At 36.1% G+C, this 21,338-nt stretch overlaps 1 protein-coding gene across 2 annotated transcripts in view; it reads right to left on the reverse strand.

Annotated features, from left to right (window-relative positions):
* Positions 1 to 20,843, reverse strand: part of KCNK2 (potassium two pore domain channel subfamily K member 2) — a 210,043-nt gene extending 189,200 nt beyond the window's left edge. The window contains exon 1 of one of the 2 annotated variants that reach the window (XM_070590965.1): positions 19,783 to 20,843. In XM_070590965.1, the coding sequence (XP_070447066.1) occupies positions 19,783 to 19,816 (34 nt within the window). In that variant the 5' untranslated portion in view covers positions 19,817 to 20,843. The remainder of the gene's footprint in view (positions 1 to 19,782) is intronic. The other variant, XM_070590964.1, reaches the window with a different exon arrangement.
* Positions 20,844 to 21,338: the final 495 nt, after the last annotated feature.

The following is a 21,338-nucleotide window of genomic DNA, read 5'->3' on the forward strand; positions in this document are numbered from 1 at the left end:
TCAGACACGAAAAGCTTTTTGAAGGAGGTGTTATTTAGTGTATAGGTAAGATTTTGAGAAGTCAGAGGAATACCATGAGAAAAACTTCAGGGCAGAAAACTGCAAGTCATCTCCAAAACACATGTTGCTTCAAGATTCTGGGATAGCACAAGCATTTTTGTATGAAAGCAGCGATAATAAACCTGGGAGATGGCATAGGTTTATACAGCTTTGAATGCCAGGGTTAGGAGCATGTTATCCTCTGTGCAAGTGGACTGGGCACCTGCAGCACTGGGCCTCTTAAAATTGTGAACTAACGCTGTGAGAAGCTGACCTGAATGCTGGCTGGACACCTGACATGGCCCTAGCCTTGGCTCCAGCCTGGACGTCCTCAACCAAATACTGGTGCCATCCAGAGATTGTTTTAGGCCGTGCGGCTTGTCACCTCTGATCCACAGAGTGAGTCCACAGGGTATCAGGGCGAGGCTGTGTCTGGCAGAATCATTCACCCCCTCAGGTCCCTACACCTGCCTCAGGAAGCTCATGCCACCGCTACTTTGCCAGAAGTGAAATAAACGCCCCCATTCACAAAGGGGCCACGTTTCCCTTCTTCTGCCCACTTCTTGGCAGCAGCTTTAATTCTGCCCCCGTGTGAATTTTCCTGGCATGGGCTAGGAAAATCCCCAGAGCTGGCTGTGTAGATTTAGCCTTTCTCTTCTGTGTCCTAATGACAAGAACATCAAAGGCAGCAGAGTGTACCAGATGGGAGACAAAACAAAACAGAGCATAATGTAAAATTCAGGGTCAACTCTCTGGGATCAAGCACAGCCGAGGCAGTAAATCAACCAAGCTTTGAGCAACTTCTTCTATCCAAATTTTCTTACCTGGAAAGAGGGTCTTGAAAACTAAAAATTATTTTTAAAAATTTATACTTGTTTTGCACCACTCCCATTGTTAGTGAAAATAGATGTCAAAACAAATCTAGGAATTTGGTGCTTGTTAAAAGACATTTGCTGATTGATGGACTGTAGCTGTAATATACATCCTTAGATGCCAACTCTTGATAACACACCCTGGCTCACTCACTAGGGCACTCAAATATTGACGGTAACTGTTGTGGAGTGATTTAAAGTAAAACACTGTCATGTCTCTCCATTCTCAGAATGCTTCCATGTAACTCAATTCAAACTATAAAATATTATTGAAGTGACATACTCATGGCCAACGGGCAGATATTAAAAGGTGATTCTTTAAAGGGTCACTGAGCTGACACGTTCAGTTATGTACGGCTGGATGACATAGTAGGAATTCTGTTTGTCAAATAGGGGTACACAGAAAGATGTCTTTTTAATAGAAGGCTGGCTGGCACCCAAAGAGCTCATGTATTTCCAAGAATAAATTTCCTGCCTAATCTAACTATATAAGAAAAAAAATGCAGCAACAAAAAACAAACTAAGCCTTAGAGAAAGTTCCTGAAATGCAAGATTGGTCATTTGAAAGGGATTTACACAGCTGTTTCACAGTAGCAACAGCTCCATTGAAATGGAAGTCTCACGCTTTAAGGGCACCTCCTTCAGTTTAAAGGTCTATAGGCTGTGGAAAGCCATGTGTAAACAACCATATGGTTCATACTTGGATATTATATAACTGAGCTATTTCTCTTCATTCCTACTAATTCTTTTTTACTCATGTGATTTTAGCCCCATTGACAAAGCCACTTCTAGACTTATAGCCTCTGGGAAGGAAAGAAGAACAAAGAAGGAAATCACTGACTTTTGTGTTTTAAAAGCCAAAGACCTTTCATAAACATTAAAGTTGGAAAAATCGTGATGTATGAAATCCAAGGTTTCTTCTTTTCTATTTCAGAGAACATAAAGATTATCTGGGCTGGAAAAGAAGAGAAAAAATCAGAGAGAAGATGCTCCTGAATCCTTAGGAAGGGGCCTCGTACCCTCCCCTGACTCTAGGCCAAGTTAGGCAGGGGGAGGATGCACATCCCTAGACAGGTCTGGGGATTCCAGAGGAGCCTATGATCTGGAACTTGGTTCAGCAGATCTCAGTAAGGCCCTGCATTGCTTTAAGATGCACTATGTTCTGCTCAGCATGGTATCATTTGAGTAGCAATGGCTGCATAAGGCATCCAGCCAAAAGAGGACTGAGACAGCATCAGAGAGTGTGCTGTGGACCCAGAGTGGAACAAGGGAACAGCCACACTCTTGTCATGTCTCCTGAGAGGGGCTCAGAAACTGTCAAACAGACTTGATGAGGCCTGATGTTTAAGACAAGGAAGACACAACTTGTGAGGACCCAAAAACCACGTATGCACAGCAAATGCTACCAAGGCAGATGTCAAAATATCCATGCCCCAGACTTGGACCTCTGAAAGCCCCAGAATCTAGAAGCAAACCTGGGATTTGGGAAGAACCTGAACTGACTGAAAAGAGCCTGAAACACTGGAAGAAACTCCAAGTTGACCCAAGATTACATTTCTGCCAAGTAAAATAAGGAACCTGAAATAAAAGTTAAGTTCACTTTGTAGGAAAATCAAATCACATTTCTTAAATATGGATTATAAGCTGAGAATCACAAGCATTTCACATGACTGCCTCAAGCATAATTTTTTCACTGTCCAAAGATAGATGACAATTACTGTGAAGTTAAAAAATATGTTCTTACTGTCCTATATCTATCATCTGTCAATAAAATACACATTCTGTGATTTTTTTAAAAATTTGGATCATTTAAAACTATTGAAGTAATTAAGTCTTCTCATTACTGTTGAAACATGTTTGATTATACTAGAAGATTAGAGTTAGGAAGAGAAGATATAAAATGAAATTAAGAGGTGGTATCCTATGTATGACATTATAATTGGAGACTCTTCAATCCCGATTATTTGTCTGAGTATGTATGGTGGCAATACACCATAAAGTATGAAGCCAACTTTCCAGAATTCACACATCCAAATGAGCACCATCCTAAAACAGTCACACTGGAAAACCATTGAGATCGAATGGTTAATACCTTAATGCTGAAAATATTTTTGGAATCCCTCCTTTGAAGCTGGCTTGTAAGATAGCATATATGAACCCCACGAGAAAATAAGTACGGTCAGTAGGTTTTAGCCAATTTATAAGCCACTCAAGAAAAGCAGTCTAAAAGTCTTTGTAGTCAGACTTTATCTTTGATTATTAATAATATTTCCAAACTTGATATGCTTATTCAATAAATTTGGTCCCAAGCATTATTAATGGAGTTTACAGCACAAATCCATCTTTAAAGAATGCCCCCATTGAAAATATCCAAAATATCACACTTCTGAAGGACACCTAATGAACTAGCAAACAACTGGCAAAAATGACAGAAAATGAACACTCATTCAACAAGGGAGAAAAAGACAGTTAACACTATGAACTTTGACCAATGGATCTACGACGGCTTGTGTTTAACTCCTCCTGGCTTTTTTTTTTTTTTTCTCAAAATACAGCATGGTAAAAAATTGTGGTCTCCTTTTTAAAAACATAACAGTAATATTGAGTCAAAGAAAGAAAGAAAAGCATAAGAGGGGCAAACCAGCTGGGTTGTTCTTCACGGGGAATAACCAAGCGTACTGAAAATAGAGAATGCATGAAGAGATAACCTATAACATCTCTAAAATGAATCTCTTTAACCTTCTTCCTTCGTTGCCCCCAAAAGGGATTGTATGTGGTATGTCTGAGTGTTGCCTCTCCTCAAACTCTAATTCCAACTAGATAGAAGATGGATTAACTGAAATGCGTTCCAAATGACAATTGGAAATATTATTTTAATATTCATGAGCAGAGTGAGTTTTTAATATTTAACAGACATGAGTGCATCAGCACTGACCAATCAGAACAGATGCAGCAACAAATGGGCACTAGCCATTAACAACTGACATTGTCATAGTGGGCATCTCAGCTGAGTATTAGGCCGGATTGTGAGTGTTTCTCAAGGGGAGAAATAGCTCTTTTTACATAGAAATGGGTCTTTTTTCTTTATACGAACTCAGTAAAAAGCACAGTCTCCAACTGTAACTCATTTCTTTGGAAGGTCCATACTTTGCTTCATAAAAGGTAAAAACGAACTGTAAAAGTAAGTAATTTCTGTTCATTAGTAAAAGCAAAATGATATCACTCTATTAGACAGAAAAGGGCCTCCTAATTTTTTTTTTTATTGTAAATATAGAAATTACATGGAGTCTGGGTTCTGTCAGAGAAGACTATGCTACATCCTGTTATTGATAATGTGAAATAAGGATAAAAGGGCTTGTCTTAGCAGATATTTAGGGCATAGAAGATTATAAAATCACTCCAGAGAGCAACAGGTCTTCCTTAGATTGTTTTTTTTTTCATGTTGAAAGGCAATTGCATTCCATGAGTGCTTTCCAGACCAGCTTCCCCTCTCACTTGATTTTGCTCAGACTCCTCCAATCCACTGGACATGTAGCACCCAGGGTGATCTTTTAAAACCTCAAGTCTGATCGTGTCTCTTCCCTGCATAACACTTTTCAAGAAGTTCCTATTGCATTTAAAAGGAAAGGTCAAATCCTTAGCATGACTACATGGCCCTGAACAACTGGCCTTGAGTATCTCTCAAACTTCATTTTGAACCTTTCTCCCCATCACTCACTATCTTCCAGCCACACAGGATGAGCTCTTCTCATCTTCTGGCTGCTCACGCATACTCTTCTCATTGTTTTCACTAGGTCTTTCCTCCTTGTCCCTCAATTTCAGCTTAACTGTCACTTTTAAAGAAGCCTTCTCTGAATTTCCAGTTAGTTTTTTTCTTATCATTATAAATTCATGGATTTAAACATTTGATAGATTTCAGTTCATTGCATTTATGATCCTGCTCAAATGGTCCCATTTTTAGCTAATAGTAGCCTTTCTAAATTGGTTGCATATTCATGAACAAATGGCGTAGCCCTATTAGTCTGGAGAGCTTCTTTACTATATGATATGATAAGGTGTTCCATGTTCGTCTTCTACATTTTTTGACCCACACATTTCTCAAAGATGTCTTGGCTTCTGTTAGTGGCAAAATGGTATATCAAGATCACAGTGTTGGTGCTAAAGATTCTCATGGCTGCTAGGTGCTTGGCAATTTTTTCTAGGACATAGCTGCGAAACATATCTATATATCTACCTCATATGTATTGTATTACATACTTATCCTATTACATATGTTCTCAAGTGCATATATATACTTTATATACTATATATGTGTTAGGTATATGTATATATATTAAATATCTAAGGATTTAATAATATTTCCAATTCAAATTCAAGACTAAAAACTTTTTAGTTAACTTCTTCTATATTTTTCATCTGTATCTCATTTTTTTCCATATCAGGATTCCTGATTCTCAAGGTCACAGGGGATGATAGAATTAGAATACAACATAATTACTCATCTGTTTTATTCATGTTACATGAAGAATAACCTCAAAATAACATTAATATTACCAACAGTATAACTACTGGGTCCATTTAAAATTCTTGTTCGGCATATGCTATCCCCAATATCCACCCATTTTTAATAATTATACTATGTATTTTATCAAAGCATATACTCATTATACATTATATTCTCTCATTTTCAATCCTTATTTGATTGCAATTCTACAAGTAACAATATGTTTGAAGTTCTCCATGGCTATTCATTGAATAACTAAATTGATGATGCATTTTATTTTTTAAAATAAGTATGTAGAAGTGTGAACTTAGGAGTCATCCAGTTCTGGAAAGGAGCTCTGGTTCATTGATTCTGAGAGTTCACCACTTAGCTCTAGACCACTGCTCTAGCCTCTTTACATCTTATCATAAGCCCCTTGCACTTAACTGCTACCGGATGGGCAAAACCCCTCCCAGCTTCAGCCGATGTTCTCGAATTGACCTGCCATGCTTTCAGTAATTACTGCTAACGATTTTGAGTTCCTGCTGGTTGCAGAACCATCAGGTGACTTATTGCTCTTCTCTGCTTTTTCCCATGCAGACTTTGTATTTTTTTTAATCCTCTGTATATCCAGTAGCCAAGAAAGACAGTAATTAAACAAGAACCAATCCCATAAATAAAATTTTACAATTATCATGTGTGCTATGAAGGAAAAATACATTATGCTATGAAAGCAAGTACTTTCAATATTTTGCTCTTCTTTTCCCTGTCTGGAATGTCTTTCTTGTCTTTTTCATCTACTCAAAGTGTTACAGCTCTATAGCAGGTAATCGAACCCATTTCTTCCTCTTCCTGGACTCTGGGCACTTTTATCACCTGAGAAGAAATAGGGGTCTGCTTGAGTGAGCATCCAAGAGCAGGGAAGGACTAGGCTCACTGGACATTTCTAAAAAGACTGTGGAATACAAAAATCAAATTGCTTTTATAACTATGTCCCGTGAGTCCTAAGTGCTCAATTTACCACATAAATACATTATTTCGGGGCCTGGAACACCACCCCTCTTATACACACAAATCTTACTTGATCATGAGTAAACAGCTTATTTTTGCTACTCTATTGGTCAATACTTTAATCAAGCCATTTGTTTCAGAAAGCTAGACGGTATTATCTCTGTGTGTCCAGATCCTCAATTCATCCATTGTCCTATCAGTTTGATCTCTCCCTCTTTATGGCTCCCTTCTATCAACACAAAAATTGAGCTAAATTTTCTTGCAAATAAAGTATAAACTTTTATATTAGATGCTTCCGTGCACCACCCACCTCCCCCACCCCCCCTTTCCTCTATGGCCAAACATCTAAGATACTAGTATTAGTATAAGATTTATTTTTTCATTTTTCTTTTACTTCACACCTCAATTTCCTTACTACCAGTTCACTTTCCTCAACACCTCAACTGGCTTTCTGCTGTCAACACTCTACTGAAATTACTCTCTTAACTACCAAATGCAAAGGACACTTTTAGCCATATTCTGTCCTTATCTTTACATCACTACAGCATTTGATACAGTTGATCATTCTCTTAAAAGTCCCTCTTTTGGCTCCAAATACCATTTTCTCCTAGATTACCGCCGATGGCTCTGCTCATTCTCATCTTCCTTATCGGCCCTTCTTTCTCCGTCTGCCATTACAAATTGATATCACCCAATAATAAATCTCCAGTCTCTTCTCAAGACACTCACCTTACCACATCTGCCTCAGCTATGTCTACAAATTTAGCAGATAATTCCCAATTTTTCCTTCAACTCTAGAGTCATATTTCCAATGACCTAATGGACATCTTCAACCAACTATCCTTTGGCAACTCAAATTCAATATATTCTGCATCTTGCTTTCTTCTTCTCAGTATATCCATGTAATTCATTTAGTAAGAAATTACTGAGCTCTTCTATGTACCAAGATTGTTCTAGGTACAACAGTGAATTAGAGAGGCAAAAAAAAAAAAAATTCCTGCCCCTGTGAAGCATTCAGTTAGTTCTGAAGGTTACATTCTAATGAGGAACTTACATTCTGGTATCGTCTAGATGTTCTGTATGAACGCATATTGAGTTGCTTTATTCTTCCTGTCAGAGCTACACAGCAGTGTGTGCACAATAATTTCTTTCACCATAAACAAGATAATGAACATTTACTTTATTTCCAACGTTTTGCTACTAAAAACATTGCAGTAAATACCCTTAGACGTATGATGTTATCCATCTACATATCTGTAGAATGAACCACAAGTAGAACTGTTGGGTCTGGGACTATGTACATCTATAATATTTATATACATTCAAAATTGTTCTCCATTAAGGTTGCATCAATTTTAACTGCCACCAGTAATTTATGAGGACATCTGTCTTCCACAACTTTGATAAAATAGATATCAAAATATTTTCCCATATGATTTCCTAAATGTTTTCCTTTCTCTTACTGTGTGTGAAATTGAACTTCATTTTATGTTTAAAGTCATTCATATTTACTTTATACTTACTTTTCTGTGTGTGTGTGAATGTGTGTGTTTGAGTGTGTGTGCATGTACTTGCCTTTTTTCTATTTGGTTGCTAGGCATGTTCATGTTGGTTTTAGGCTTTCTAGATACATATAAGCATATACATATAGATCAAATCTCTTTGTCCGTGATATAATTTGAAAATATCTTTTGACTTTTTATGGTGTTAATTATCTTGCAGATTTTTTTCAGGTAATTACATTTACCAATCCTTTTGTTTTGTGTGTGGCTTTTAATTTATGCCTAGAAAAACTTCCCAATTTGGGTTTTACTTTCTTAATTTAGATTTTTAGTAGTTAACGCAGTTTAATTTATGTGGTAGAAGGACTGATGTAAGAAAATTTACTTTCTTTCCTTTTATTCTTAAGTGGCGACTCAGTCAACATGATATATTTACTTAATTCTCCTTTTCTTCTTGCTGATTTGAAATGACACTTTTATCATACACTGAATTCTCACCTATCTTTAGATCTGTTTCTAGGCCTCATAGTCTGTACCACTTGTCTGTCTATTCAGACATTTTAACCTCTTTGTTTTAGTTACTACAGCTTTATAATATGCTTTAATATATCCGTTTTTCATATTTAAAAGAATAATTTCCCTGACTATTCTTCTGTGCTTATTTGTTTTTCTTTAAGAAATTTAGAACCAGTGTTTCTAGTTTAAAAAATCTTGTTACTATTTTTGAGAGCATGTTGAATTTATAAGTTAACTTAGAAAGTCTTGATATCTACCCAAGAAAATGATTTGCTTTTCCATTTGTTCAATTGTTCTTTTAAGCCCCTTGGGTATTCTGTACATTTTTCTTTATATAGATTTTGCACATTTGCGGTTGCACATTTTTCCTAAAGATTTTATCCATTTAGTTGCTACTATAAAATGAGATTTTTCCTCCATTTTGTCTTTTAATTGGGGCTATATAATTTGAAGGCCACTAATTACTATATCCATTACTTTGATGGGGTTTTTTAATTTGTTACGGTTATTTATTAGCTCAGAGTTTCTATGTATATAATAACATCATCCTCAAATAATAATAATTTACTTCGTTCTTCCCACTTTTATATCTTTACTTCCTTTCTTTTGCCTAGTTATATTATCTGGTACAACCAGGTCGATATTGAATGTACTGGTACCAATGTCAAATTATTGTGATGACTATGACATCTTTGTCTTGTTCCTAATGTTAACGGTAATGCTTTTAGTGTTTACCATTAAGCATAATGTTGACATCTGGTTTGAGTACTCAGGAAGTCCATTCTCCCTTATTTTATTAAGGGTTTATGTTTTATAAATTAAGAATGGATGTAATTGTTATTAAGTGCCTTTTCCTATATATATATATATATATATATATATTTTTTTTTTTTTAAAGATTGGCAACTGAGCTAACAACCATCGCCTTTTTGTTTTTCTGCTTTATCTCCCCAAACCCCCCCGTACACAGTTGTATATCTTAGTTGCAGGTCCTTCTAGTTGTGGGACGTGGGACGCCACCTCAACGTGGCCTGACAAGCGGTGCCATGTCCACGCCCAGGATCCGAACCCTGGGCCGCTGCAGCAGAGCACATGAACTTAACCACTTGGCCACGGAGCCGGCCCCTCATATATATTATTGATATAACCACGTTTTTCTCTTTCAATACGTCAATATGGTAAATTATATTAAATTGCTTTCCTAATATTCAATAAGCCTGCATTCTTGGAACAATCCACTTACTCTCTTTCTTTGCTGCTGTATTATCTTTGTTGGTGTTATTTAAGACTTTTAAGTATATTTGTAAGTAAGATTTTTTGTAGGTGTTTTTGTTTTTAACTTGCATGGCTGGCTGTTGTATCAATAGAATCCCATTTCATAAAAAGAATTTGGAAGATTTTATATTTTATTGGAATAGTCTATCTTCCTTAAGGTTTTGGTGGCTTTAACTGTAGAACCAAAGTTTAATAGTTTCTATTATTCACTGGCAATTATAATATTTAGATTTTATTTCTTTTGTGTGGTTAGTTTTAGAAATGTATCGTCCATTTCACCGACATTCTTAAATTTGTTTACATAAAGTTAGCTATCAATCTAGTTACCATTCTTTCATAGGTAATCTTTTCCCCTCTGGCTGCTTCTAAGATCTTCTATTTGCCTTTGATATTTTACAGTTTTACTATTATATATGCAGGTGTGGTTTTCTTTTTATTAACCTGTTCGATGTTTTACACATCTTTGGTTGCACGACATTCATTATTTTGGGAAATTCTCAGTTACTATTTATCTGGGCAGTGCCTTTCCTCCATTCTTGCAAAATGAAATGAAAGAGATCCTCCACATCTCTTTACTATTTTGTATTTTTCATATCTTTGTCTCCCTATGTTCCATGCTCTGAATAATATCTTTAGACTTACCTTCCACTTCATTAATTCTCTCTTTAGTGTTTAACCTGTTAATTGAGTTTTGTGTTTCAATGATTATATTTTTCATTGCTAAAATACATTTTGGTTCTTTTTCAAATATGCATGTTCATTTTTTTACAGACTTTTAATCGCCACTCATTTTATTTCATGTTATATTTTTAAGCATTCCATGTAGAATTTTAATATTCTGCATCATGTAGTTCCAACACCTCAAGTTCTTCAGGTTCTAATTTGTTGTTTGTTGTTTCTATTGACTCTCAGTCATGCAGCTTGTTTCCTTGAGTATTTGCTAAATTTTGATTGTACCTTCACATTTGGTTACACTTGATCCTGGGGGCCAAAACTGGGAATGCATTCCTCCAGAGAGAGGCCAGGGGAACTACTGATCTGAAATTACCGTCACTCCCTCCCAAAGCTTCCGCTTAATGGAGGAGTTTACAATTGAGAGGGAGACCAGCCTGATGACCTCAGTGCTGGGATTGGCATTTGTCTCCAGGGCACTGCTCACTTTTATATTTGCTCAGTATTCTGGTTTCAGCTCAGAGTTCTTATTTCTCTTTACTTCTTTTTCTTTTCCCTCCTTGAGTCTCACGTAGTTTCTGCTAATCCTACAGTACACTAAATATCTTTGAGTTTGTTTTTGTTTTTATTTTATTGACATCACATTGGTTTATTACATTGTGTAAATTTCAGGTGTACATCACTACATTTTGGCTTTTGTATAGACTGCATCGTATTCACCACCAAAAGTCTAGTTTCCATCTGTCACCATACACGTGTGCCTATTTACCCCTTTCACCCTCCCCCCGACACTTCATTTCCCTCTGGTAACCACCAATCTGTTCTCCATATCTATGTGTTTGTTTGTTTGTTTATCTTCCACATATGAGTGAAATCAAACAGTATTTCTCTACTTATTGCACTTAGCTTAATACCCTCAAGGTCCATCCATGCAATATACATGTACACACACACACAATGAAATACTACTTAGCCACAAAAAAAGATGAGACCGTGTCATTTGCCACAACATGAATATCTTTTTAAAAATTTATTCAACTCAAAATCAACAAAGGTAACTCTCCAAGTGCTACAAATTAAGAGAGAACCCACGGCAGTGAGAAAGAATCAAAGATCCAAGGGCAAAATGGTGCTGGGAGCGCAAGCCTCCATCATTGGGATTCTTAGCAGAAAGGAGAAAATTTCTACCTACTAACCATGGGCTCATCCAGAAATGAACTACTCATACCTGGTTATAAATAGATGCAGAGTTACCTGCCAAAGAGTCCAGAACCTGTATGGTTTGAGTATGAGCCTGAATTCTATATGGCTCAGAAATCTCAAGCTCAAAATCCAATATATAAAGTAGTTCAGGACCAGTGAATCCTATGGATATGCTCTAAAGCCACCAAAAATCTCTCCATAGAGAGGCAACCACAACCCAGTTCACACAAAGGACTACTGTAGGACATTAATCCTGGTAAAATGAGTAATTTGAGAATGTCACATTAGGGAGTCCAATATACAGAAAACACTCCAGAGACATAGACCCCAATAAAACAGAGGATTTACACTTGGGAAGCTAGAGATAAGAGGGGAAAGGAAAGGAATTTTAAACTAGTTATGTTTAAAATGACCAATGAGACGTTTAGTAAGTTACCTAAAATCACCCAGCTGGCAAGTTCAAACTAGACAATCTAACTGCAGAGTTCACTTTCATAACCATCGTATTATGCTATACTGCCTTCTCACATTGTGCCTGAACTAAAAGGGTTGACATCTGCCATACTAGTTTACCTGGCTCTAATTTCAGAATTTAGAACTTTCTTCCTTAAGTTCATACTATTATACACGCATCACAACATTATCGAAGCAACCTACAATTGTACCATCAAGAGGACGGGAAGATAAATGTGGGTTTCCACTAACTCTGGAAAATTCATCTCCCTGTGGAACTTACCTATTATACTGTTCAGAAGGGACATGGAAACATCAAACACACTCCCATCAGTTCATGGAAAAATTACCAGATGGACTCCTTGTAGAAATATAATCTCATGACAGGAAGGTGGGAATGAGAGGCGTTCCTGGCTGGATGTGGTTTCATAACTTACATCATATTTGGATTATCATGTTAAACAATTTTCTGAGGCAGGTTCACTGAATTGTATGAATTATGTGTTCCTCTTGCTTTTATTTATTTTACATTCTCTAGATTACCATCCTCTAGATGGAACTGCATTATGAAATAGCTGATAGTTAATTTCTCTCTATTAATTTAAAAATAACACTTTGTTAACATCTGTACTCTGAGTCAGAAAGGAGAGTTTTTGACATTTTATGAGGCCAGCATTACCCTGACACGAAAGCCATAGGAAGGCACTTCGAGAAAAGGAAACTACAGACCAATACTTCTCATGGACATACATGTAAAAATCCTCAGTAAAATTTTGGCAAAATTAATCCAACAATATACAAAAAAGAAAATACCTCATAACCAAGTGGTGTTCATCCTGGAAATGAAAGGCTGGTTCAACATTCAAAATTCAATCAATATAATCTATCGTATGAAGAGACTATAGAAGAAAAACCACATGATCATATCAACAGATGCAAAAGAAGGATTCGAAAAAACTAAAATCCACTCATAATAAAAACTCCCAGCAAATTGCATCATATAATTATAACATAAGGAAACTTCTTCAGCCTGATAAATTATATCTACAAAAATCCCTATAGCTAACACCATATTTAATGATGACGATTCAGTCTTTTCCCCCAAGGTCAGGAACAAGTCAAAGATGTTTGTTCTCACCACTCCTATTCAACATAGTACTAAAAACCCTACCCAGTACAATAAGGCAAGTAAAAGAAATAAAAGGCACATATACTGGAAAGGAACAAATAAAACTGTCTCTATGCATAGACGACATGGTCTACACAGAAAACCTAAATAGTTTCCAGAAAAATCTCCTAGAACTAAGAAACAAACAACAAATTTGCAAGATAAATGGCAATATGCAAAAACAATCCAACATATCTCTACATAGCCACATATTGAAACAGAAGATTTTTAAATGTCATTTACAACGACTCCAAAAAATAAAATACCTGAGTATAAATCTAGCGAAAGATGTGCTGAGTTTGTATGATGAAAACTACAAAACACTGATGAAAGAAATCAAAGAAGAGCTAAATTAGTGGACTGGATGGCTCAAATATCATTAAGATGTCAACTTTCCCCAAATTTATCTGTCGATTTAACACTTAATCAAAATTCCAGCAGGAGTTTTGTAGATATTGTGAAGCTGTTTCAAAATCATATATGAAAAGGCAAAGAGTGGAGAAAACAACTTTGAGAAAGAAGAACAAGTTGAGAGGATTCACACCACCTGATTTCATGACTTACTGTAAGCTATGCTAATCAAGACAGCACGGTATTAGTGAAACTAGCACACATAAATTAATGGGACAAAATAGAGAGTCTAGAAACAGACTTACAAAAGTATAGTCAACTGATTTTTAATACAAGTGAAAATACAATTCTATGGATAAAAGACAGTTTTTTCCATAAATGGTACTAAAACAATTAGACATTCATATGCAGGAATTATGTACCTCAACCCACACATCATACCATATAAAAAACATTAACTTATGGTGGATCATGGACCTAAATATAAAACACAAAATTACAAATCTTCAGAAAAAGGAAAACACAGGAGAAAATGCTCATGAGTTTGGGTTAGGAAAAGAATTCGTAGATACAACACTAAGAGCATGATCCATAAGAGAAAAAACTAGGTCAATTGTACCTCATCATAACTAAAACTTTTTCTCTTTAAAAGATGATTAAGAAAATGACAGACAAACTACAGAAAATATCTTCAAATCACAAATTATGGGTACGGATTTATACCCATAATTTTAAAAGAACTCATAAAACCAACAAGAAATCAAATATCGAGTAAAAAATGGACAAAAGATTTGAACAGACATTTCACCAAATGTGATATTCAGATTGCAAATAAGCACATGAAAAGATGCTCACCATTTTAAAACAACAAGAAGATGGCATTACACACTTATTGAAATGGCTAAGAAATTTAAAAAGCAAAAACTGACCATACCAAGTGCTGACAAGCAGGCAGAGTAACTAGAACTCTCAAACATCGTTGGTAGGAAGGCAAAACGTTAAACTCACTCTGGACAACAGGTCGGCAGTTTCTTTTAAAGTTAAATGTCCATTTACCCTATGATCTGTAATCCCACTCCTAGGTATTCATTTACCCTAGAAAAATGAATGCTTACATTCATACAAAAACCTGTATTTACAGCATATTATGTTTAAAGCAGCATTGATCATAATCACCAAAAACTGGAAACAGCCTGAATGTTCTGCCCTGGCGAATAAATCAACAAACTTTGGTACAATAAAATACTGCTCAGCAATAAAAAGAAACAAACTATTGATAGATGAATGAAGCACAAATGTATTCTGCTAAGTGAAAGAAACCAGATTCAAAAGGTTGCAAACTGTATGATTTTGCTTAAATGACATTTTGGAAAAGGTAAAACTACTGAGACAGAAAACAGACAAGTGGTCCCAGGGGTTAGGGATGGGGCTGGTTTTGACTGCAGAGGGGCAGCATGAGGGAACATTTTTGGGGTGAAGGAGCTGTTTTGATCTTAATTGCGATGGTGGTTACAAAACTCTATACCTTTGTCCAGACTCGCAGAACTATGCACACAAAAATTAGTGAATTTTACTTTATGTAGATTTTTAAATAATTTAAAATATAAATACAAGATAAAATCCTGTGTTCTGGGAGCAGACTGTCTCACTCTGGAGCAGTGAGAATCCTGTACTTTTCTCCAAAATAAAACAAATCTTAAAAACATGAAGGAAAAGAAGCAAGAACTTTTTCGGGATTGGACTATCCAGAACTCTTAAATGTCAAGGCATGAAAAGTTACTGGTTGCATTTACACATGATGGCTCCATTCATCTTGATCTCTTACCTCGGGTTTCAAACAATGAAAACAGCATAATGAAAATAAGACACTTTGGCATCATCCCATTGAATGACCTGTAATCGCACCTCTATTAGCTCTACTGCACTTGGTCTACTCTTACAGGCTGTTCCTCTCACAGGAGGAGGGAATAATAAGGATAATACCGTCTGAGCAACGCTCATGCAGAACAAGATCTTTTCCAAGTTTCGTTCTGTTCATTTCAAAATGCATCTAAGCCCTCTCTTCCATGATTTCCTCTTTAAGCCTACATGGTCACAAAATGCCACCAACCAAAAGTATTGCACAGAACCCGTGGCAATGTTAAGCTTCTAAATGAAAAGAAAATAAGGAACTGCCCTAAGAGAATATTGCACAGATGAAGCTACTGATAGGAAAGAAATCAACATATTTCATTTCAAAATCACCTAGTGGATAACTTGTGTGAGATATTTGGACCCTGCTGCTCTATAGTTTTCTGTTTCTCTCTTGCACCTGTAAACTGTGGTTTCTGCTGCCTAAAATCTTCAGTCCTACATGGAAGACTTCTGATGACCAGACTGAAATCAATAGATATAACCATGCCCTGAGTCTCCGAATCTATGCCTATAAGACCTAGTTTACCAGCCTTTGAGGAGCTATGGAGCAGCATTTTCCCTCGTGTTGTCCCTTTGCTAATTTGTTATACATATATATTTCCATGTGTGTAAATATGTCTATATAAATATATATATATATAAAATACAAAAAATAAAATTTCCAGATTTGTGTCATTTCAGCCAAGGAAGGTTGCCAAGAGTACAATTGTAGCCATGACTCCTGCATAAAACAAAAAATTTAAGTGAGTAAAAAGGAACACCTTTACTCTTTTGAAGTGACTGGGATATATTGATAGTAGAGGAGACAGCGAATTCCAGAAACAGGTTTTTCCGCACACCTGACTAAGGTTGAACCCAGTTGCACTATATCTTTTTGTGTACGTGCCTGATTGGTGGGGTCTTTGTGGACGCACAATACGAAGTAAGTGTTAATTAGCACTCAAGTTTAAGACTCTTATTAAAGCATGAGAGAAGCAGATGATTTGTATATTTCTGGATAAAAATCAGAGATAGTCACAAAACCATCAGACAAATTATACCGGAGGCAAAGTCTCATTACTTCACATTCAACATTCTCTTTAGACAATTCTGCTTAATCTCTGGGCTTATAATTCATATTATAAAATAACATAGCATCCTTCTCTACTTCAAGGGTGAGGAAAAATGAAAGAACATATGCGGAAATGTTTTAAAAAGAAAATGGCAGTATATAGAGTCGAGGTAATATTTTCTTTAACAGCCACTGCTGGCACTATCCCAAATATATAGTAACTTTCCATATAGTAAATCTAACAGCTCGTTTGTTATTTCATGTCTGTGATGTGAAACATTGCTTAAGCCAGTTGAAGCAGCAGTATAAGAATGATGGTTCTGCCAAGCGCTCTGCACTTGGAACAAATGGACACAAATTAAATCATCAAAATACACCACCCACATAAAACTTTGGCTTTTGCAGCCACCATAGAAAGATGTCATAGAAATATTTTGAAGATGAACGTCCTCAGTCTTTAAACTCTCAAAAAGCCATTTCTGCTGAAAATCACTTGCTGGTTTCAGGGGGTTTTCTAAGACGATCAGACACAAAATGAAAGGGCAAATTAATTAGTGGCAGTCAATTCAGTGTTCCCACTGTCTTAATCATTGAGGACTGTAGGATGGTCAATCAAGTTGATTTTATCACCTAACACATCTAAAATATATTTTTTTAAAAACTTCATTACTTTCAATTCATGCATTCTGATTGCCTTATTCATTCTTTTATTGTACTTATAGCGGCTTTGTTTTACAATTTTCTCGTACTAGGAGCCCACTAGGTAAAGAACAGACATTTCTATTGAGTTGCATCTTTGGATAGCATTTAGCACAATCAAGGAATTTAGATTCTTTTAAGGAGCTAGAATTACTAAAACCACAGAATTAGAAAGGTCCCTAAATCTCATGTAGGGTAGCCATCTTATTGCACATATACTATGGGTCAAGCCATTGACATAAATTATCTCCTTTAATCTTTACAATAATTCTAAGAAGGAAGAATTATTAACCCTATTTTATGTATGGGGAACCAGACACTTAGAGCTTAAGTAATTTGCTCAAGATCTCATAGCTTTTAAGTGGGGGATCTGGAATTCCAATACATATTTGTGTGACTCTGTTTCTCCAGCTTGCTGCCTCATCCACTAGCAGTAGGGAGCTCATTCTTCCCCATACAGCAAACCTTTGACAGTTCTGCCTATAGATCTTTCGGATGTCAAACAACTAACTAAAAAAAATTATAATGTACCATGGAAATTCAAGTTATCGTTTGTCATCAATAACGACAACCCGATCCTGTTAGGTGAGGTCTAAACCTATATTTTCCTTTTGAAGATAATCCTCAAAATCTTAATCATTTTACCGTACATTACTTACTTGGCTTTCATATTATAAGCAAATGCCTACCCTTTCCTTAAAGAGAAAGCCTTAGGACTTCTCTAATGTTGCACCATTTCTTGATTGAGGTCCCAGAATTCTGCATACTGAATCCAGATGATTTTAGCCTAAAAAAGCGTTCATGCAGATGATATCAACCAGCCTTCTCATTATTAAAAGAACTTCCAAATTATTCTTGTAGAATTATATTCTGATAGATCTACCTGGATAAATTACCTATAAAATGCACATCTAAGTAGGAGAATGAACAGACTGTTAATGGGATAATTTAAACTTATCCAAACATTATATATGATTATCCAAAACTTTTTTACCCTGATGATAATTATTGCTTAGATGTAGCTTCTGTCAGTTCCTAGCCAAAGGATCCCATCACTGCTTCTAATTAAGATTAAATAAAATTACACGTATGGCATTCTTGTTTCCTACTTGGGGTAGCAGAAAGACATGTGTTCAGTTTAACAAGTATCTATGGCAAGTGACCTAGAAAAAAATTAGAGGACTGAAACAGTGTTATCTGGCATCATAAGAGACAGAGGTGGCATCTCTAAGGAATTTAAGTTGTCTCTCCAGCTCTATCCCACTGAATGCCTTTCTCCATATTTTCTTTCCTGTCTCTCCAGAAACACTTGGTTTGACTCCAAGAGTCTCTGCATCCACTTACTTCCCAGTTTATTTTCATGCCCTTTACACATAAAAAATGATCTCCCCTCTATGAGGGTTTGGCCAGCATCTTGGCTTACCCATCAATCCTCAGCAGAGGGGGCTCCAAAATTACAAGTTCCAAGTCCCAATGCCACAAACTAGCACCTGGAAATTACCTACTAATTGGAAATAAGGTGATGTTTTATATACTGAATTGCTCCAAAAACTTTATGATATCCCTTCAGATAAACAACTTGAACAAACTCCTTTGTTCAAAAGAAGAGCAACCAAGAATAGAAATCATCTAGAAATTTGATTTTTAAAGAAATTCCTGATTGAAAATAGCAATACAGTGTGACCCCATTATTATACAGTTCTTTGTTAAACAGGATTCAATCACACTCACAGATAAGTTCATAAAATAAAGTCAAGATATGAAATGATTACTATATAATCAGGATACTTGTCCTATTACCCAACATCAGCACATAGTCAACACTCAAAAATTGTCTATTAAGTATGCACTCTATGCCCAGCACTAAAGATGGACTTAGCTATATTTAATATTTACACAGGGTTCTACTGTTGGTGAGCTTGAGTCACATTTTCAAGATGACAACAATATTCCTATAGAGTGAAAAAAGTCATATATAGAGACACCTAAAAATTTTCAAACTCCGTACCAAATAAATATGGAAATGTAAAAATTTTTTTAAAAAAAAGGTCTTAGCTCCCAAGTTTTGGTTTAAACTATCATACCTTTTCTTCCACATTTCCAAGATTCTAAGCCATCTCTTCCCTACAATGCAAACAAGATTCACTGAGGAAACAGCTAATGTTCTCTCTAAGTAAATTATAAATATATGTGTTAATCTATACACGAAAAAATTGATTATAGGATTAACCATAACATGAAACCAAAGTAAACATAGTTTAAATCACCAGAATCCAAATGTAATGGACTTTATAGACATATATGTTGATCAATTTTGCATTGCCAGAAGAATTACAGCACACAATAAAAGCCTGATATAAAACATGCCCACATTAACATGCAATTTATTTCAGTGTTGCAAGGTCATGGAAAAAATTCCAGTAACTAACCCTCTGTTGGAACCACCCAATGAGTTTAATTATAGACTTGTCTATAATGAAGTCTCCCTACATCAAATACGTGCTTGGAAATCTACTCCACATACTTCAGAAATCTTGAAAACAGATAAGATACTTTATTGCTAAGATACTTACAGTAGAAGTTCCTTTTTGCTCGTGGGTTCATCATTTGGGGATGTTTTCATCAGGAGTCATCATGCTTTTGATCTTTAATGCTGTTCTTCTTCCAAGGTTTCTTGTCCGTAATTTCCAGAACGGAGTCACTTGTACTAAGAAGCCATCGTCCCATACTGTTTCCTTTTTTGTGCGAATGTTACCCTGTAGATCAATTTCCTGTCCAAAAACACTCAAAAATGAACGAACGCTGCTGTATGCAAGTGAAATGTGCTACTCAAATGCTCTGTTTATGCAGTTTGGTTCAGGAAGAAACTCCCTGATTGAAATGAGGAACTATATCTCAGTTCTTCCAGAGAACTTAAAAGGCAGACGTTTCTTCCTTATGAATGAGCATATCAAAATTGTCAGCGTCATTTATTCTCAGGAGTTTGTGGCTCAAGTACTATTACATATGAAGCATCCATGTACTGCGTGCAGCCCGAATACCCTCCCAATTGCCACAGTAACAATATCCCAACTATATTTTAAAATCAGGCTTAGCATGCTTTGAAGTACATAATGTTTTCCATTCCTGAAAGGACAAAGAGATCTACATTGTCAAAGTTTATTTTTAAGCTCATGTGCTTGCTAAGCGCAGTGGCGAACAGGCTTTCCGTGCCTGTAGTACCGTTGCTGGAACTTATTAATGCAAAGAGATGAATCGCTGGCTTGGTTCCACACAGGCTTTTATTTCTTTTTTCTTTAACCTTATCTAAATTGCATTGATTATAATTTTTTAAATCAAGAATGCTATCAGTTTTCTGGACTTGCCTGTTTTAATTTTATCAGTACAGAAGCAATGTAAGAAAGGCAAATCAGAGGAAGGTTTCAAGTAGCTTTCGCTGAGATAAAGTTAGAAATTAGAGGTAGCTCCTGTTTCTGGATGAAGTTTGGGGGACATTTGTAGACAGGAAAAATAACAAATTTTAAATGAAAGAGTCAAAGATAAAGAATGAAAGAGAGAGTGAGAGAGAGAAGACGGGAGGTAAGGAGAGAGCGAGCAAAAGCAAGAGAGAGAGAGAGAGAGAGGTGCCTTGACTATTGGCAATAATTCTTCATGTATTTTCTTATTGTTGGGAAAGCAAATTGCTCTGGTTTGTCTAACCCCCTACCAGTCTGCTCAACCCACCTAAATTAGCCCACATGTCATCTAATACCACAGTAAGACTTGTAGAAACACATTATTGCTCGATTAAAGCCATAACAAAATACAGCTGAGCAGTGAGCATTAGGTGGCGGGGTGACCCTGAGGTAATACAAGCCATATTTTGGAATTTCTAGCCCAAATTTTAAACATCTGGTTTTGATATGATAATAAATGCGATAATGTACATTAAATACCAGTATTCAAGTAACATAATCCTTCCATCTGACTAAAACAATGCATGCTTTTCAAATCATGTGAGAGAAAGAGATTAGATAGACAGACAGACACTTACATTTGTGCATAGACCAAACATGCCCCTCCCATACACAAATACCCATGTACACAGGCACAGCAATAGCATATAAACTGCCAGTTGTCTTTCCAGAAA

Source organism: Equus przewalskii, chromosome 23 (assembly GCF_037783145.1).
Source record: "Equus przewalskii isolate Varuska chromosome 23, EquPr2, whole genome shotgun sequence".
Lineage (NCBI taxonomy): Eukaryota > Metazoa > Chordata > Mammalia > Perissodactyla > Equidae > Equus > Equus przewalskii.